The sequence below is a fragment of the Papilio xuthus genome, unplaced genomic scaffold (genome assembly GCF_000836235.2).
Source record: "Papilio xuthus unplaced genomic scaffold, Pxut_1.1 DF827542.1, whole genome shotgun sequence".
In the NCBI taxonomy this organism is placed as follows: Eukaryota; Metazoa; Arthropoda; class Insecta; order Lepidoptera; family Papilionidae; genus Papilio; species Papilio xuthus.
The window spans coordinates 361,632-380,397 of NW_013531107.1; the positions used below are offsets into that span (position 1 = coordinate 361,632).

General features: G+C 31.9%; 2 protein-coding genes across 2 annotated transcripts; one reads left to right on the forward strand and one right to left on the reverse strand.

Annotated features, from left to right (window-relative positions):
• Positions 1 to 73: 73 nt before the first annotated feature.
• tzn (hydroxyacylglutathione hydrolase tenzing norgay) lies at positions 74 to 2,579 on the reverse strand. Its single transcript, XM_013314079.1, has 5 exons — positions 2,375 to 2,579; positions 1,921 to 2,149; positions 1,619 to 1,845; positions 685 to 917; positions 74 to 299 (listed from the first exon to the last, which is right to left on the reverse strand). The coding sequence occupies exons 1-5, from the start codon at positions 2,442 to 2,444 to the stop codon at positions 156 to 158; spliced, it is 903 nt and encodes a 300-aa protein (XP_013169533.1). The 5' UTR covers positions 2,445 to 2,579; the 3' UTR covers positions 74 to 155.
• A 399-nt stretch (positions 2,580 to 2,978) lies between these two features.
• LOC106119008 (small subunit processome component 20 homolog) lies at positions 2,979 to 17,323 on the forward strand. Its single transcript, XM_013313832.1, has 14 exons — positions 2,979 to 3,023; positions 3,107 to 3,393; positions 3,682 to 4,015; positions 4,377 to 5,606; positions 6,426 to 9,835; positions 10,192 to 10,356; positions 11,040 to 12,087; positions 12,787 to 13,013; positions 13,561 to 13,726; positions 14,285 to 14,467; positions 14,997 to 15,542; positions 15,914 to 16,099; positions 16,335 to 16,595; positions 17,085 to 17,323. The coding sequence occupies exons 1-14, from the start codon at positions 2,979 to 2,981 to the stop codon at positions 17,265 to 17,267; spliced, it is 8,271 nt and encodes a 2,756-aa protein (XP_013169286.1). The 3' UTR covers positions 17,268 to 17,323.
• The last annotated feature ends 1,443 nt before the right edge of the window (positions 17,324 to 18,766 follow it).

Here is an 18,766-nt window from a genome sequence, read left to right on the forward strand (position 1 = left end):
AGAGTTTGGGCAGGTTTTATAAGTATTTAAAGCAAATTAAAAATGTAGGAAAGAAGAACTCTTAGCCATGTTTAAATAATATTTATTGAAACAAGTACAAGAAATTTAACAAAATAAGATGCAAACATAAAAATACAAAATTTACATCCAATTAATCAACCTTTAAAATTATCCTTTTCAAGACGAATGGCTTTCATAGTTTCTATAGGATTATGTTTATTAGCATGTTCCATAACTGAAGGTACCATCACTCGCATGAAAGGATTGTACAACTTTTCTTCGGCAATTGTTGACGGAACCTGGAAATTTTATTCAAATTACATCAATATCAGGATGTATCCACATTCCATGTTACTATGATGTTCTTTTAGAAATAAGCTGCAATGTTAGTTGCACTGAATATTATAAAATACCTCTGTAAATTACTAGATTACACATAAAAAAGTGCAAAATCTTCGACATTTGAAAAATAAATATCTTATTAGTAGATAATTAGCCTATGTGGTCTTCCAGCCTATGTATTACATCCATGTTAAATTTCATTGAGATCCGTTAAGCCATTTTGGAGATACTTTCTAACACATATCATCCTCATCGTTTTCTTTCTTATTCTAGGATTCAGTATTTATTGGTAAAAGACAAGATCAAATTTATTAACAAAAAGGAATGTTCTTATTTACTTACAGTTGGTTTTCGTTCATCTCTTCGTTGTTTAGACCAACTAATCTTTTCCTTAATTTTTTCATTTTCGGGTTCAACGTGTAACGCAAAGTTCAAGTTTTGCAAAGAATACTCATGGCCACAGAACACCTTAGTTTGATTTGGAAGGTTACTTAACACATCTATTAAGGCATGGTGCATTTGTTCAGCAGTGCCTTCAAAGAATCTGCCACATCCTCCAAGGAATAATGTATCACCTGTCAGAATCAAATCAGAATTAACCAGAATGATACATAAAATAAATAGTATGGACATAAATCAGGTTTCTCAAAACTATACAATGCTTTTATGGTAGCATACAATTTCATAAGAAAGCCTTCAGCAAACATATTTATACTCTCAGCTAGCCACAAGCCACTATATAATTTGAATATTTTTAATATTAATAACTAGCTGTCTGAATAAAAAAAACTTAATAACTATAGTCTGGTCGCGTTAAGAAAATAGTGAGTCATCGTTGTGGACTGGCCACGCCCCGCAGCCAATTAAAATGCAAGAAATTAGAAAGTCGAGTTCACAGTGACCAGTTGAAGTCAGGCCTTCAATCAAAAACCGTTGTGTATTTTGCGTGTTACTCGTTCAACATTAAATTTTGAAAATGAATACCTCACCTATTCCAAGGAACAAAAGTGGATCAATCCATAGCAGAGAGAGAGAGACGCGTAATTTACAATGTTTATACTTATTACAATTTTTACTCCACTGTGAATGCACCTGTAGTTGTACATATGACTCACTATTTTCTTAACGCGAACGGACTATAGCCTTTGTGTTCTTTCAGACTATGTTCTACATCTACACAAAATTTCAATGAGATACATTAAGCCATTCCGGAGATACCTTCAAAGAAACATCTTTCTAAATATTCACAGTTAAAATATTAATAAGATTTAGTTACCTGTGAACACAGCACCATCTTCCCCTTCTTCAGATGGTGTTACAAAATAACAGATATGTCCAGAAGTATGGCACGGTGTAAACAGGCAATGCACATTCAGATTGCCAATATTAAATCTTGAATTGTGCATTACTTTCCTTGTTAAAGCACCAATACGCTCATCTCCACCATATACTTCCAGACCAGGGTGCATTTTGACCAAATTCTCATTGCCACCAGCATGGTCCCTGTAATTTTTGTAATTACTTAACTTCTTAAAAAAACTTTGATACTTTTGAATTTACTCCATAATTATACTTTACCAGTGATGATGTGTGGTAAGAACTTTTGTCAGTTTCACTCCTTGTTCTTCCACAGCTTTTAACACAGTATTTGGTTCTACAGGATCAACTATTGCTGCTTCTTTGGTAGCCTTATCTACTATCAAGTACATATAGTTATCTTGCAAGGCAGGCAAAATCTTTACATCCATTTTATTATATGCGTGATGCTCTTGAAGACTATGTAACCCTTGTTGTTTCCAAGTTAATGCTGTGGGATTCACAATAAAGTTATTATTGCAGATGTCTTGTGTAATTTCTTATCATATTTGTTATCATATTATGGTATTCACAATGACTAGTGCTTTTGTAACTGTACAAATATATTTCCCTATAAGATCTATGTATACAAAATTCTCTACATTAGCGTACGGAAGCGATATTTTTCTAAAATAATAGATGAAATGAGATTTTTTATATCACAAATAATACTTACCTAAGAAGTAAAGTTTAGTAATTCCTTGCGAAAGCCCAAATGGCAGTGAATTAACAGCCCTAGCAAGCATTGATTAATAGCAAATAATAAGGTAGACTAAAGAATTCAGTTCAATATTATTGAAAAATTAATTATCAACACAATTCAATTTTTTTTAATTTTCAACAAAGTTTTATTTGACATTGCCAAGATAAATGACTTTAAAAACAAATCCGCTGAAATAGAGTTGATAGATTGTGCAAATGTGAAAATATTTTTATAAATAAATGCCAAATGCTTTGAGAACGTCTTAAAATTTAAAGCTAATTCTAAGCTTTTAGAGTTCGTAATTAAGGGCAGATAAAGATGTGTAATTTTTTATTATGATTGTACAATTTATTGATAAAATTTTCTGCCGCCGAATGCCTTTACAGCTCAAAGTTTTGTCTTTCCAGATGTCAATATCAGCTGTCATTTGTCAAACGCACGTGTACGGTGTATGGTGAACTGTAAATGTTTGTTGTATTTAATTTGTGGGTTTTAAGTGCTTTCTTAATATCAATTTATATCATTTTCATAATTATATCATAATTATGCGATAGTTGTATTACAAAATATTGTTACCATGAAGTCGAAACCCGTAAAACATAAAACAACTAACACATTTCGGGTATGTATTTTTAGGTTACGATTTTCTTTGTAAATACGACGAAGCCGGAAGTATACCTTTTAAGATTTAATTGAATTTTTCAGTTTATTCCATTTGCGGAACGAATAAATTTAATAGATATCCGCCATGCTGCGTTATATCACATCGAACATGCTTATTCAGGCCATCCAGAGGAAAATGAAACTCACTTCCACTTGGCTTTACAAAAATGGAACGTTCTTAACTTAACGGAAAACTTTAAAAAGTTTAAAAAAGAAATCCATGGCGTTGTTACCATAGAACAGTTAATACATAAGAAAGAAGAAGTATTAAATGCTGTTGAGAAATATTTGAATTTAGAAGACCAATTGTGCTTGCAGCCATTACTAGAGTAAGTACCATTAATTTTTTGAACGAAATTATAAGGCAACTAGTTGCCATTCATATTGAGAAATTTTTGGGTCAATATTTTTAAAATTTATATAACCTATTGGTGTAGCATTTTAGTTTACTGTTTGCTTATAATATAACATTCCCAAGACAAATTTTTTTCAATAATTGTCGATTTTATTGCCAAGTTTATTAGATAAATTATAATCTATAGTAAAAAAAACTCTAAATTTAATAATCACGACAATTTATTTTAATTATTCATATTAACAAAATACTTTTTTTTCAGGATTTTAGTTTCTTTAGCAAAAGATTTAAGACATGACTTCTATCCACATTTTCCAAAGTTTCTTGATATTCTTATAAAATTGTTAAACACAAAAGATCCTGAAAGACTAGAGTGGACATTAATATGTTTGGCATTTTTATTTAAAATATTAAAACCATATTTGAAGAAAGATCTAGAAAGTGTACTTAAAAGGATTGTACCATTATTGAGTGAGAATCAACCTCAATATATTAATAATTTTGCTGCAGAAAGTTTTGCATTTGTCGCAAGAGATATAAGAGACAAGAATAAATTTCTACAGCATACTTTAAATTACCTGGTTACAAATGATCATGTAAGTTTTAAATTTTAGTCTTACTAATGTAAAAGTATAGATGGATGGATGGATATATGTTTGAAGGTATCTCCAGAATGGCTTAATGGATATAGCTGAAATTTGGCATAGATGTAAAACATAGTCTGGAAAAACACAGAGGTTACTACTTTAGTTTTTTTTTGTGTGCGGACAAAGTTGCCGGCTACAGCTAGTAATATAAAAAATTAAATAGTTCTATATGTTTGATCTGAACATTTTGAGCCTAACTTATTACTTTTACATTAAAAATGCTCTCCTCAAATATATGGTTTGAGTTACCACCATATCAACAGAAGCCATCAAAATAATTTTGACACTGCAATACATTTCTTGTTTCCAGGCAATTACGGGTACAGGACATTTGATATTTGAAATTTGCAAAGGTGTTGCTAATAAATTTCATAGCTGTGCTGAAGCATTTTTTCCACTTCTCCTACAGTATTTAAAAGATAACATTGAACATCAAGAAATATTGTTTAAAGTGCTAACTCAAACAATCGAAGATGCTCTCCATGGCATTTCATGTAAAGAATTTTCAATATTCTGGACTCCTGTTATGAAATTTATAGAAGATAATTTCAAAGAAGATAATAATATTAACAGATGTTTGGAGTTTGTGTTAAAATTAGCAGGACAAGTGATAGAACATCAAAAAGGAAAATTCCTTATTAATCCTCAACAATTTGCAATAGTACTTGTTAAAGTTATTTGTGAAGAAAAAACGGAAAGAGTTTTAGAAGTTTGCGCTCAGATTGGTGCATTATTACTACTGTCTTCGAATATACTTTTATCACAAGAACATGCCGGAATAATTATAAAATCACTAGTGCCCTTACCGTTCCCGAAGATTCTTATTAATTTCGTCGAAAACGTTGTCGATTATTCACAATTTGATTTACACATACTTCCACCGTTCTTAAACTTTGTTGTCCAATCAAATTTTAATAATGAATCTATGTGTACTTTATCAAAAATATGCTTAACAAAATCACCATTATCTAAAAATGGTATGAAATTATTCGAATGGGTTAAATATCCGATAAACTTTGGAAAAGGACTGCCGTTATTTATGGAATATGCACAAAACGTTCTTGAAAGTGACGTTGAAAGTCATATTGAAAATCCTGATAAATTAATGAGTGTTTTATTTTGTTTACCTCATATTGAAAAATTGAATGTTGAAATATGCATTAAGAAGATAAGTGAAGTCATTTACTGTCTCCTAGATATACTGGATGATAAAAATCTGGAAGCAAATAAAGAGAAAAATAAAATACAATTTGATAATAGTGGTACCGCGAAACAATCAAGAAAAGTTTTATTTATATTAGCAAATGCTATCGAATGTGTTATACATATATCCAGTTGTAAAATGACGAAGAACATTTGTGATATTGATAAATTTTTGCCAGTGATTGTACCATTCGCAGCGGATCCTAATTATTTAACAGCATTGCAACTTCTTGATTTACATCTAACAGCATATGAACAAGAAAATGGATTAACATATGCATTTTTATCATTAATCGATTCATATCTTAGACCCAATGTATCATCTCCATTTCACATTGTAAGTAAATTTTACGTTTTTAAATTTTACTAATATTATAAATGTGAATGTTTAGATGGATGGATGTTTGTTGGAAGATATCTCATAAACGGTTGCATGGATCTTGTGTAAAACATGGCATAGATATGGAATAACGTCTGAAAGAAAACATAGGCTACTAATTAAGTTTTTTTTTTAATTCCGCGCGGACAGAGTCGCGAGTGATAGCTAGTAATATTATAAATTAGACTGTTTAGTTAGATGGATGTTTGTTAGAAGGTTCAATGGATATCAGTGTATGGTAATGGATGACAGTGGTAGAGCCCGCTTTAACATCTTGGCACGAATTGGCCCGGCTCGAAATACCACGACCACACAGAAGACAGGCGTGAAGTGGAAGCAATTCCGCGTTTCGTCTGATGAGTGTGCGTCCCGGAGGCCTAATTTAGTCCTCTTTCCCTTCCCATCCTTTTTCTTGTGAGGAAGGGTTAGGAAGTGGAAGTGGACTTTCCGGATGAGAGGATGCATGGAAAGAGAAAATATTTTCTTTCTGTGCATCCTCTCCTCCGTCGATTAAAGGTAGGCAACGCATATGCAATTGCGTATGTCTATGGGCAACGGTCACTTCGCTATTTCAGCGATTTCAGGTGGCCGCTCGCCCGTTTGCTACCTTATGATATAAAAAAAACAATGAAATTTAACATTAATACTTAACATCTGGAAGAACACATAGGTGATTTATAAAGTTCTTTTCCAATGCATCGTAGACGAAATCGCGTGCGACAGCTAGTTATTAATTAAATACTTATGAATCTATGATGAATTTTTTTTTTTTTGCAGGTTCGTTTATTAACAACACATATTTATAAATTGTTCGAAAATGTTGAAGAATTAAATAAATCAGTACAAATAGGTGATAAAGTAGAAAAATTCTCTATATTTAGTAAATGTTTTGAAGTTGAATCAATATCACCATCTATACAAGAATATAGAACACAAATAAATATATTACAGAAAATGTCATTTAATACAACACAATATGTGATTGCAAAGGATACTGAATACCATCATTTTGTATTAAAATATATGCTCGGAGTTTTGTATAATAATTTCAAATTACTTTGGGAGCCGGTTATTGAATTTATCGCGAGTTTCGGGAATGCATTAACAGTTGAAGAGTTTTGGCCTATATTCTATGAAACTCTTGAATTTTCTTTCGCAAACGCTAAAATTAATTTATCTATTTTTCAATTTGATGATGAAATTAATACGACATTTGAACCTTTAAAAGATTTATACATATCTTATAATAATATACATGAAAATCCTGATTTATATAATTATAGGAGTTTGATTTTAAAAACGATGACATTTTGTATACAAGCGTGTGAAGCTAGAAATAGAGATGTCGTTGGTATTTTCTTAAGATTCATTGAAGATGGTTATAAAAAGAATAACAATACAAATGCACTTAAAGTTGATATAGAAATTCATGACAAATCTCCAATGGAAATTGATGAAAACGAAGAAACAGACGATATAGAAATGAATTTAGAAAAATTAGACGATGATAAAACAAAAAATTCAGAATCTGGCAAAATTATATTCAAAACATTAATTAATATAATGCAAGTGTTAGCACAATTTAAAAATCCTCGAGCATTGTACAAAGAATCAGTATTTTGGGAGCTTTATATGGAATTCTTAAAACATAAAAATCCTGGTCTCCAAAAATTTGCATTGGATTGCGTTTTAAATTATAAAAACAAAAATATTCTACCATACAAACAAAATTTATACAATCTTGTTGATGATAAAAAGTTTAAAGATGAATTAACGCTTTTTAAAATTACAGAAGATTCTAAAAACATTCAACCTGAAGACAGAGAACATGTTTTACCAATTGTATTAAGAATTCTGTACGGTAAAATGACGTCCAAATTAGGTGCGGACAAAAAAGGTGGAGGTCAAACAAAAAGATCTTTAGTTATGAGATATTTAAGTGGATGCAAAGAGAATGAATTGAAAATGTTTATAGAAATGGCATTTTCATATTTTAAACAATATTTTCCGATGAGTCCTAAAGATATTTATGTTACTGTTTTGATGAATTTAGATCTAAAATCTGTTACTTATCCTGGTAAACTCCACAGTGTACTTAATTTGTTTGACGTAGTGCGTGAATACTTTGGAGGATCAATGGATGATGCATTACTTGGTCAACTTTTTAAAGTGTACATCGCAGTTTGTTCTCAAATTGCGAGTGTCTTGAACCATGTTGACAAAGTACATATTGGTTATATAAAAGTTATGAAAAACCTCAGAGCTATAGCTCTTGGTATTCTCGGGAAATTGTTCGATCAATTCGATAAATATCCTTGGAATAAAGAAGAATTATATGTATTATACGAAACACTTATTTGGCCATTGACCCCAAAACTTCATATTGAAGGCATTCATAGCCCTACATCTTTGTTAAAATTATTTAACACGTGGTGTCAGAATCCAAGATATTATATTCTTCTTGTTACGTGTTCTGATGCTACTAATTTAAGTGTTTTGCCGGCCATATTTAAATTGCTGTTAGCACCTAAAACTAATCCAGCTGTAGTTAATTTAATTTTGGATATGATAGAAAAATTATTAACATTAACAGAAGAGGAAGATGAAAATGAAATAACGCCTATTGAAACGTTTAAATCATTAGATGTTTGTAGTAACTTTGCAAGTGAAGTGAATTTTGGAAGTAAAATTTTGGTGCCACATTTACCAAGTATTTTAGAAGTCATGAAAAGACGTGTTGCGAATAGTGCCAAATCGAATACAGTAAACAAAAGAGATCTTTTAATCCTATCAAGAGTAACAGAAATGGTGACAACACCAGAAATGTGTAATGATTTATTAAGCCTTTTACTACCGATTTTGGTTAAAAAAGTTTGTATGAATATGGCTGAAGAAAATATGGAATACGCTGTGAGCATAATTATAAATCTTTTAGGGCATAGTGCGAATCCCCAAAGATATATTAAAAATATAGCTGTCTTATTTAACAAAGTTAGTCCTGTTGAAGTTAGGAAACTTTTGCTAAAGTTACTCGTTTCTATAGCGGAAAATGTAAATGAAAATAAAGAAGTATTTATTAAAATGGCTAACGTAATAACAGAAATGAATGCGTTTAACAAAAGATGGATAGAACAGCCAGATTTTGATAGAAGATTAGATGCTTACAAGGAAATATACAGAATGGCAGACAACAATGAAATTAATGTGGACCTTGCCATACTTATTATAAATAATTGTTTCTATTTTATACGCACAGAGAAAGATATTGGACTTCGTGATAGTGCAGGATTATGTTTAAAGAAAATACTTCCTAAATTGCTACTTAAATATAGATCAGCTGCCGATGGTCAATTTTTAGTACGAGACACTGTTTTAGCGCTCATTTCTACTGGAATAAGAGATAATAAAAATGAGAATTTACGTACAGAATCAATTTCATTGTTAGGAGAATTAGCAAGAGAATGTCCAGAAGCAGATGTAGTTTTATCTGATTTAAGCTATTTGATAAATAAAGAAGATTTGGAAGTTGATTTCTTTGAAAATATCTGTCATTTGCAATTACATAGACGTGTTAGAGCTTTACTAAGATTTAGTAAAATAGCTAAAAAAATGATCAAATGTCCCACACCAAGAACATTAACAAACTTCATTTTACCTTTAGCGTCTGTATACATATGCGATGATAAATATTCAGACAAAAATTCTTTAATCGATGCATGCATCGATGTAATTTCAACTTGCTGTAGATTATTACCATGGTATCATTATGAGGTTATTCTCAAATTATATTTGAATAAAATGAGACATTCTACAGAACATCAGAAACAATTGACACGTATTTTGGTTGGAATAATCGATGCTTTTCATTTCGATTTTTCTAAAATCAAAAATATCGAATTACCTAAAACATGGCTTACAAATATGACTAAAAAAATAAAAGACAATGGAGAAAAAGTTGAAACACTTACGACTAATGATAATGCAGATGAAGATAATGAAACAAGTGAAGAAGCAAATGACATTGAAACAGATTTGCAATTGGCTGATAAAAATGAAGAACCGGAAGAAGAAATAACCAAAGAAATATCTAATGTACCAGCATTTGAAAGAATAACGGTTGTATCACCTTCAGTTGGGAATAGAATTATTAAATCTTTAACTGCAGGATTGTTACCACAGTTAAATCGGTAAGCAACTAAATTATTTTTGTTAAACGATCCCAAAAAACCATGATAACTAGTTGCTTGAATTTAATTCAATAAAATAAGTGTAAATCAACGAGAATATCTGATTCGGTGATCATAAGTCTAACTAAATTATGACAGGTCACTAGAGCCCTGTCAATGTCAAAAAAGTGTCATAAAGTATTTTTCGTTCTTTAACTGTCTTGTAATTTTTTTTTCCAAAATTTTCTATGCTCGTGTAGATTTGACATGCCAGATATTTTTGTTTGACTATGCCATTATAATTGCTATATATAATAGAGTACATATATTTCTTCCTATTCAGTGTATATTCCTTCTAAAAAATATTTTTTTCTCAGTGCAATAGGTAAAATGACAGAACATGAAGAGTCACATAAGTTGAACCGGCGAAAGATGGGATTCTCTCGTCAGGAAGAGGACATGGTGAGGGTGCCAATAGCTTTGGCTCTGGTGAAACTACTGCAAAGACTACCGGGAGATGTTTTAAAGCATCAGTTGCCAGGGTAAGACTCATTTTAAAACTTATATACTTAGAGTTTTCTAATTGTTACTTAAAAAGGCATTTATTGAAGGTTTCTTTTACTTAATATATGCTAAGATATTCTCATAGACCTTTTTACAACTCTGAGTTTTGCAGTTAATGTGTTTTTATTTTACATTGCGAAAACTCCCAAATTTATAAAGTGAACATATCTGATGGGATGTTGACTAATGTTGAGATATAACGATTGTGATATTATTTAGAAAAAAAATAGATAAATGTAGTAACATCGAAAAAATACATTTTTTCTATTATAACGTGGCAAAAAGCGGCCGTCTGAAATCGTTGAAATAGCGAAGCGACCGCTGCCCATAGATATCCGCAAGTGCAGATGCGTTTTACCTTTATAAAAAATATTTTCCCTTCCCATGCATCCCTTAATCCGGAAAATCCACATCCACTTTCCATTCTTTACTTATAAGAAAAAGGGTGGGAAGGGAAAGAGGTATAAAATTACATTCGAACCGAATAAGCGAGAATATAAGGAACCGCGATAATTTTCTCGCTTATAAAGGTTTTTTTCTAACCCTAGTTTCTCGATCATGGAGGTCGTCTGTCGGGTCCAGACTTATAGAGGATTTACGATTATCCAATTCTCGCTTCTCCAGGTTCGATTGTATTTATAATCTATTTTTTTCTTTTCAGAATTATCACAAAATTATGTTCATTTTTAAAATCTCCATTAAAGCAAGTTAGAATAGTAGCCAGAGATATTGTTAAAAAGATTATGTTAACCGTTGGTACTTCATACATTGGTGTATTCCTTGAACACCTCACTTTATTACTTACAAGAGGTTTTCAAGTTCACGTATTAGTTGCAACAATACATTCAATATTAGATGCATTAAAAACTGAATTCAAAGCCGGTGATTTAGATGATAATTTAGATTATATACTAAACGTATGTACAAATGATTTATTCGGTTCATTATCAGAAGAGAAAGAAGTTGATAAATTACATTATAAAACACCAGAAGCGAAACCTAGCAAGAAAAGTTATGTCACGTTAATGATTGTATCACAGAATATAACACAGAGATGTTTAATTAATCTATTAATGCCATTTAAAGATGTATTACAAAAGCATCAATCGAAGAAAATCGTTTTAAAAGTACAAGAAGCATTAATGCACGTATCTACAGGTTTGGTTACAAATAAATTTATTGATATCGAATCGTTATTCATATTTTTACATGGTATAGCTTCGGAGAATATTCCCGAATTCGTTTTAGGAGTTCCTAAAAGAAAAATAACTGATAAACAAAAAGAAAAGATGTTAGAAGTGAAACCTGATTGTTTTATTATACCCGAAATACCGAAAAGAAATAAAGAATCTCAAGCGAGACTTGTTAAGACATCTAGTAAGGCAAATGCTCACGTTTTAGTTGAATTTAGTTTGAATATACTTTATATTATATTGAAAAGAGAAAAAGTATCGAGAATGGAATGTCGTACGTTTGTAGATGCATTAATACCTTTATTAGTAGATTCATTGAAAAGTGAACATATAAAAGTGTGTACTGTTGCAATGAAATGTATCACGACTTTATGGACAATTAGGGTAAGCACAACAACATTAGAAGAAATGATACAAGATATTGTGAAGACGATATTTTTGATATTACATAAATATGCGACGTTTGAAATAAGCAAACAGAATGATAACTATCATTTAGTGAGGAATGCTTTTAAGGTATTTAAATTTGCATTTTTTAACACATTTTTTTTAGACATTATTAGTTTTTTATATCATAAGGTGGCAACGTGCGAGCGGCCACCTGAAATCGCTGAAATAGTGAAGTGACCGTTTCCCATAGACATACGCAATTGCATTTGCGTTGCTTACCTTTAATCGACGGAGGAGAGGATGCACAGAAAGAAAATATTTTCCCTTCCCATGCATCCTCTCATCCGGAAAGTCCACTTCCACTTCCCATCCTTCTCTTATAAGAAAAAAGGGTGGGAAGGGAAAGAGGACTAAATTAGGCCTCCGGGACGCACACTCATCAGACTGCACGCGGAATAGCTTCCACTTGACACCTGTGTTCTGTGTGGTCGTGGTATTTCACCGGGCGAGGCGGGACAATTCGTGCGAAGATGTTAAAGCGGGCTCTACCACTGTTAGAATCCTTTGGCGCGGATGACGCGCTTTCGTTACAAAGTCAAGTGTCAGATTAGTGAGGGGAAATAAATGTTGACATTTTAATAAGGCTAGTGTTGCGCCAGTACACCGCCACAATTTTCTTCCTAACAGTTTATGTCATTTTTAATATCTTAACGCTTTCAGTGCCGCTAACGACGTTGTCGACTCGCTTTGCGAGTTTACTTTTGTACCAATAATTTGTAGTAACGCAAAACCACAGTTTTTTGTAAAATAATAAATTCTTTTCAGGCGGTTACAATGTTAATACGTAATGTAAAATATTATAAATTAGAAGCTGATCAATTGAAAACTTTATTACTTTACGCGGAAGAAGATTGCCAGAGTGACGAGAAACAGGCGAATTCGTTTGCTTTATTAAAAGCTATTTTAGAAGGAAGACTTGTATCACCAGAGTTGCACGAAGTTATGGAGAAAGTATCCAAGATTTGTATATTAAGTGAATCAGCAAGATCAAGGTTCGTTTTAACAATAAAATCTTTAATCGTTGGTTTCTGAGGCCAAAATCAATGTATAAAACATATCGTCATCAGAACCAGAGATTATATGTTTTAAATGGGAATTTGGGCTCGGAAACCCATGTTTAGTCATTGAATTCACTTTAGAGATTCAATTAAGTTTTCTGAACGGTATTGATCTAGCCAGGGAAAATTGAACCTTATTACCATGGCATAAATATAAAATTTGATATGTAATTTGAAGTAATATAATATGAACAGTCACCTTTTATGTCCTTTTTTTAAAAAAAATGATAGACGGTTACTTATTTGTAACACTAGCTGTCGCCGGCGACTTCTTCCACGCGGGAGAATCCTATGCGTTCTTCCAGGCTATGTTCTTCATCTATGCCAAATTTCAGCGATATCATTTCCCGTTTCGGAGATAGATACATCCATCCATCCATCTAAACATTTTTAATATCAGTAACATTAATATTTCTTTTTATTTTTAATTTTCTTATATAGTTATATAAAAAGTTATGCAGTATTTTATTTTTTGTTTCAGAGACGAAGCCCGTGGACTATTCGTAAATTACCTAACACATTATACGCCGGGCAAACGTATGGACAAATACATAGAATTCTTCGTGACTCAATTGAACTACGAGCTGCAGCACGGCAGAGAGTCTTCGCTCAAGTTTATTGCTATGATAATAAATAAACTTAATCCGGTAAGTTTATATATTTTACCAACTTGTCTGAAGAATTTCAAACGAAGAAAAATGTCCAAAAATATATATTTGTGTATAATAACCTTTGAATATATTAATACTGAAGATTCAATAATTGTATACGACCTCCATGACAGCGTACAACCAACTCTGCTACCAAGAAGGTTCGATAACTTCAAATACGCGTTACACAGTGGCATTGATGAACTAGACACACAAAAGGATAATGATTTTCGTAGCTATGTTACTTTTCATTGTGACCTTGAGGTTTAAATTGACCGAATAACTGTAGGTTTCTGACACCAAAATCTTTGTTTAAAATATATCGTTATCCCTGTCTTTGTATAATATATATTTCCTGTTTCTTAATAATGTTATGTTTTTATGTGTTATTTCTTTATAATTATTTATTATATTGAAAGGATTAAATGTTATTTTATTTATTTAATTTCCGACAAAACAGATAACAAGATGTTTTAATCGGAGGCTCAGAAACCCACGGTAATTTTTATATTAATTGATTTCTTTAAGATTGGTAATTAATATTGCTTGTTTCAGGCACAATTAACAAAGTTCAGTGAATATATATTCCTAGCACTGGGCGCGTGTATGGTGAACGATCCAGCGCCGGAATGCCGCGCCTCGGCCGCTGACTGCATTGAAGCTATGCTCAACAAACTCCCTTCAACTCAGAAGAATAAATTATTTGATCTGGTGCTGGCTTTCTTTCAGGATAACCAGGTACAGGATTGCATTTTGAGTTTATGGTGGAATTATAACATTTTATATACAACTAGCTGTCACCCGCGACTCCGTCCGCGCGGGATTAAAAAATAATAATAAGTAGACTATTTGTTCTTCCAGACTGTGTTCTATATGTATGCCAAATTTCATCAAGATTCGTTAAGTCGTTCTGGAGATACGTTCAAACATCCATCCATCCAAATATTCGCATTTATAATATTAGTAATTAGAAGTAAGACGGCCAACCTCCATAAAATGGAGAGGCACCTTGAGAGAGAGAGAGAGAGAATATGATCATATAATCCCATATCTATTAATAGCTGTCGCCCGCGACTCCGTCCGCGGGATAAAAATTGATGTTGCCTGATTCTCAGACCTACTCAATATGCTCACAAAATTTCATGCGAATCGGTCAAGCCGTTTCGGAGGAGTATGGGAACGAAAATTGTGCTAGAGAATTTTATATATAAAATTTATAATATTTTTAGCCAAATTCATAGTAATATTTAATATTTTTGTTTTGCAGCCAGTACATTTTGAATTAGCATCTCAATTAGCAACAAGATTTGTTAACGTTGAACAAGAACAATTTAAAACCCGTCTTAATTCGATACTACCGCTGGTTAGCGGCAAAATAATGCTATTAAGTAACGAAAATACTGAAGGACAATTCGTCAAGATAAAACTAGATCAAGGCGATAAATCAGATGAAGAGAAACAAAAAGAAAGAGATCACAGTTTAATACAAATGTTGAACTTTATAGAAAAAATAACCATCCATTGCGCGTCTAGTTTGAAGGATGATAATTTCTTTAGTGAATTTGATGAGATCGCGGAGCAATGTAAAGTGTTATTGGCGTATCCTCACGCGTGGGTTCGTATGAGATGTGCCAGAATACTGGGAAAGATACTTTTGTCTGTTGATGTTGGGCATTTGGATATGATTGTGAAAAAGAAGTTGGAAAGTGATAGAGGATTTATTTATTACGAAACTGAGGCCTGCTTGAGGAGTTTGATATTAGATTTGTGCGCACAATACACGCCTAATGTCAGTAAAGATATGGCGGACGTGGTAAGTGATAATAATATTTATTTATACAGAACCCAATTAACAAATTTTTATACTCTATTAAAAATCTTTTACTTTTAAGTAGCTACACTATCACCGGGTCTTATAGGGTATAAATATAATTAAGCTTTTTTTTTAATTACTCACGTAAGAAGTCACGAGAGAGTCGTGAATTACTAAAAATCCTATATTTTATATACAAGAACTAACCCACGATTTTTAGGGTTCCGTACCTCATAGCAAAAAACCCTTATAGGATCACTTTGTTGTCCGTCCGTCTGTCTGTAAAGACCTATTTTCTCGAAAACGCGTGAAGGTATCAAGCTGGAATTTATTTCTATATTGGATATGTTTAATTATAAATTCTCTTTCAGGTAACCGATGTTATGTTTTTAATATTAAAACTGATTCATACGATGTCATCATTTCAATTATCAAACAAAGTAGACTCTGACGAGACGGAGTCAGACAGCGCAAAAGTTAACATCCGATGGATATTATTCAAGTTACGAAGAGCTATTAACGCTGAAGTGGCTAGAGCGGCCACTTCTATGAATATTGTAAGTATTTACTATAGAATTGCCAATTGCCCAATGAAAATTGTTAGTAAAACGGACATCTTAATAACGGATAAATATACATATGTAAATCGAAAAACACTTTAGTACATGACGGGATTCGAACCCAGGACCTGCAGATAACAAGTCAAGTGCTTAAACCCCTGAGGCACCGACGCTCTACCATCTAATATCAATTTAGGCATGAAATTAAATAAATACAATGATTTATTTCCAGAGATCAGCAATCTTCACAATGTGGTTACATGTGATAAGTTTCTTAGAGGCTGACGACGTTAATAAAGTGATTGACGTGATACTGCCGCCGATTGTTCGAGAACTTTCTACGGGTGACGCGGCGACACCGGCGACTGTTGCTAAGCAACTGGCGGGGAGACTCGGCAAGAAGTTGAGGAGGAAGATCGGCGATATTGAATATAGTAAATTGGTAGCGGAGGCACAAACCAGACTGAACATAAGACGAGCTGAAAGGAAAAAGGTAAACTTTCATACTAATAATAATTTATGTATATAAAAATCAATCGCTGTTCGTTAGTCTCGCTAAAACTCGAGAACGGCTGAATGGATTTATCTTATCTTGGCCTTGAAATGTTCTGTTCTGGGGAAGGTTAAACAGGTAAAAACAAAATCGAATAATTTCCTGAAACTAATTAAGATTTTTTTCATTCCACGCGGACGGAGTTGCGGACAATAGCTAGTGTTTACTATAGGAAAAAAATATTTTATTATCCTAGATTAATCCGAAAATAGGGAACCGATTTTTTATTCATATTTTTTTTGCTAGCCAGTAATAAAAATTGCGCTTTATTTTTTTACTGATTTACGATGTTTTTTGTCTATGCTAAATTATAAGTTGCCAGTATAAAATAATTAATTACGAACAAGTGTAAATATTTCACTTAACAGCGATAAATATACGATAAAATACAGATATATTAAGACATTACTAAAAATATAATTTTAACAGGTTATTCTACAAGAAAAAGTACACAATCCAGAAAAGGCGGCAAAGAGAAAGTTACAGTTGAAGGAAAAGAAAAAACAAGCTAAAAAAATAAAACTGGACACGATACATGGGAAGAGACCGAAAGCTAGAAAGAGAAAGATGGAAGACATAGACATAGAAGAAAAATTACTACAGGATGATTAAAATTTTAGAATATTCTATTATTTTTTTATTACATGTAAATATTAGATTTAAGTTACATACTGTATAACATAAATTAAATTGATTATTAAATATTTAAGTGTGTTTCTTTTAATTTCCTACGTAGTAATAGTAGTGCATGCATAACCTATACTATTTGCTAGCTGTGGCCCGCGAGTCCGTCCGCTCGGAAACAAAAATAACTTAATAAGTTGCCTATATTCTTCCAAACTATGTTTTTCATATGTATCAAATATCATCAAGATCAGTTGAGCTATTCCGTAGATACCTTCAAAAAAACATCCATCTAAACCAGTGGTTCCCAAACTTAATTTTGTCTACTGCCTACTTTGAGAATAAATATTTTTAGCGCCCCCATATTTTCACATAATTAAAAACAATTATAACTTCAAATTAAATTAATTAATTATTGTGACCTATATATGTATATTAACGGAGAATTATAAACAAAACTTTTACTATAATTCGGAACTTGAAACCTGCAGCGCCTACAAGGTGGGGCGTTATCGCCCAATTTGGGAAAGACTGATCTAAACTTTCGCATTTATAATATTAGTATAATAACATGTTTTGATTTTTGAAATCCATGGAGGCACATAGTAATAATAGCCTAGGTAAAGTCTAATGTTATAATCTGGTATGAAATCACTTTATTTCTATAATATACATATAAAATGAATAAAATTGAACGAGTCATTCGAATTAGTCCTACACGTAAAAGCACTTAGGATCGACAACTAGGTCGGCTTCTTTCAATCTATTTCATTTATAATAAACTTCGTTGATTCGCGAAGCGTTCTATGGCATTTAAATAAGAAAATTGTTTTATTTTAGGTTTAAATGTAGACTTTCCAGGCTTAAACTTTTTGTGCATTTCTAAATTATTTTTAATAATTTGATTTCAGCATTTTTTTAATAATTTGCTCTCTTGTAAATTTGCTATTATATTCCAAAAGTAGAAAAAATCAAAATTGAAAAACTTGGTAGTTGATTTTTCTCTCGGTTTATAGAGAAGTTTCTCTTATTTAATCTTTTTGTGTGTACTAAAAGTATGTAATTATAGTAAAATAAAAATTTCCAAAAGTACATTTTCCCTACTTCTCTTGTAGGATTTTTTTTAGGTTATTTAAAAATGTTATTAGTTAATTCAACTTTGATTAAGTGTCTACATTATATTTTGCTTATGCGAAACTTGCGTGCAAAGTGAAATATGTCAAGGTGAACAGCGTAAAATATTGCTGTATGGAAATTACTATGCAAATAATTATTTTTTCTTTCCTTCGTACGACATCATTACGATGAAAGCAAAACTTTATACCAAACATTTCTTAAGGCTTGTACGCACCAGGTTAGTATTTTTATCGAGTTAGGAACAAGTGACTAAACGTGTCTGATTGGCTCGGCTAAAGAATATATTATTCTACTCGACTAAATCGTTCTTTACATACATTTACTAGTAAATTGCTCGTTACTAGACTAAA

Bases quoted from the DNA above. Each gene is read 5' to 3' on its own strand.
- tzn (XM_013314079.1), bottom strand. From the start codon at position 2,444: ATGCTTGCTAGGGCTGTTAATTCACTGCCATTTGGGCTTTCGCAAGGA. The intron at 918-1,618 runs GTAACTAAATCT...TGATTCTGACAG, and splicing joins AGATGGTGCTGTGTTCACAG to GTGATACATTATTCCTTGGA. The intron at 300-684 runs GTAAGTAAATAA...TAAAATTTCCAG, and splicing joins GAGATGAACGAAAACCAACT to GTTCCGTCAACAATTGCCGA.
- LOC106119008 (XM_013313832.1), top strand. From the start codon at position 2,979: ATGAAGTCGAAACCCGTAAAACATAAAACAACTAACACATTTCGG. The intron at 15,543-15,913 runs GTAAGTGATAAT...ATTCTCTTTCAG, and splicing joins GTAAAGATATGGCGGACGTG to GTAACCGATGTTATGTTTTT. The intron at 16,596-17,084 runs GTAAACTTTCAT...TAATTTTAACAG, and splicing joins GACGAGCTGAAAGGAAAAAG to GTTATTCTACAAGAAAAAGT.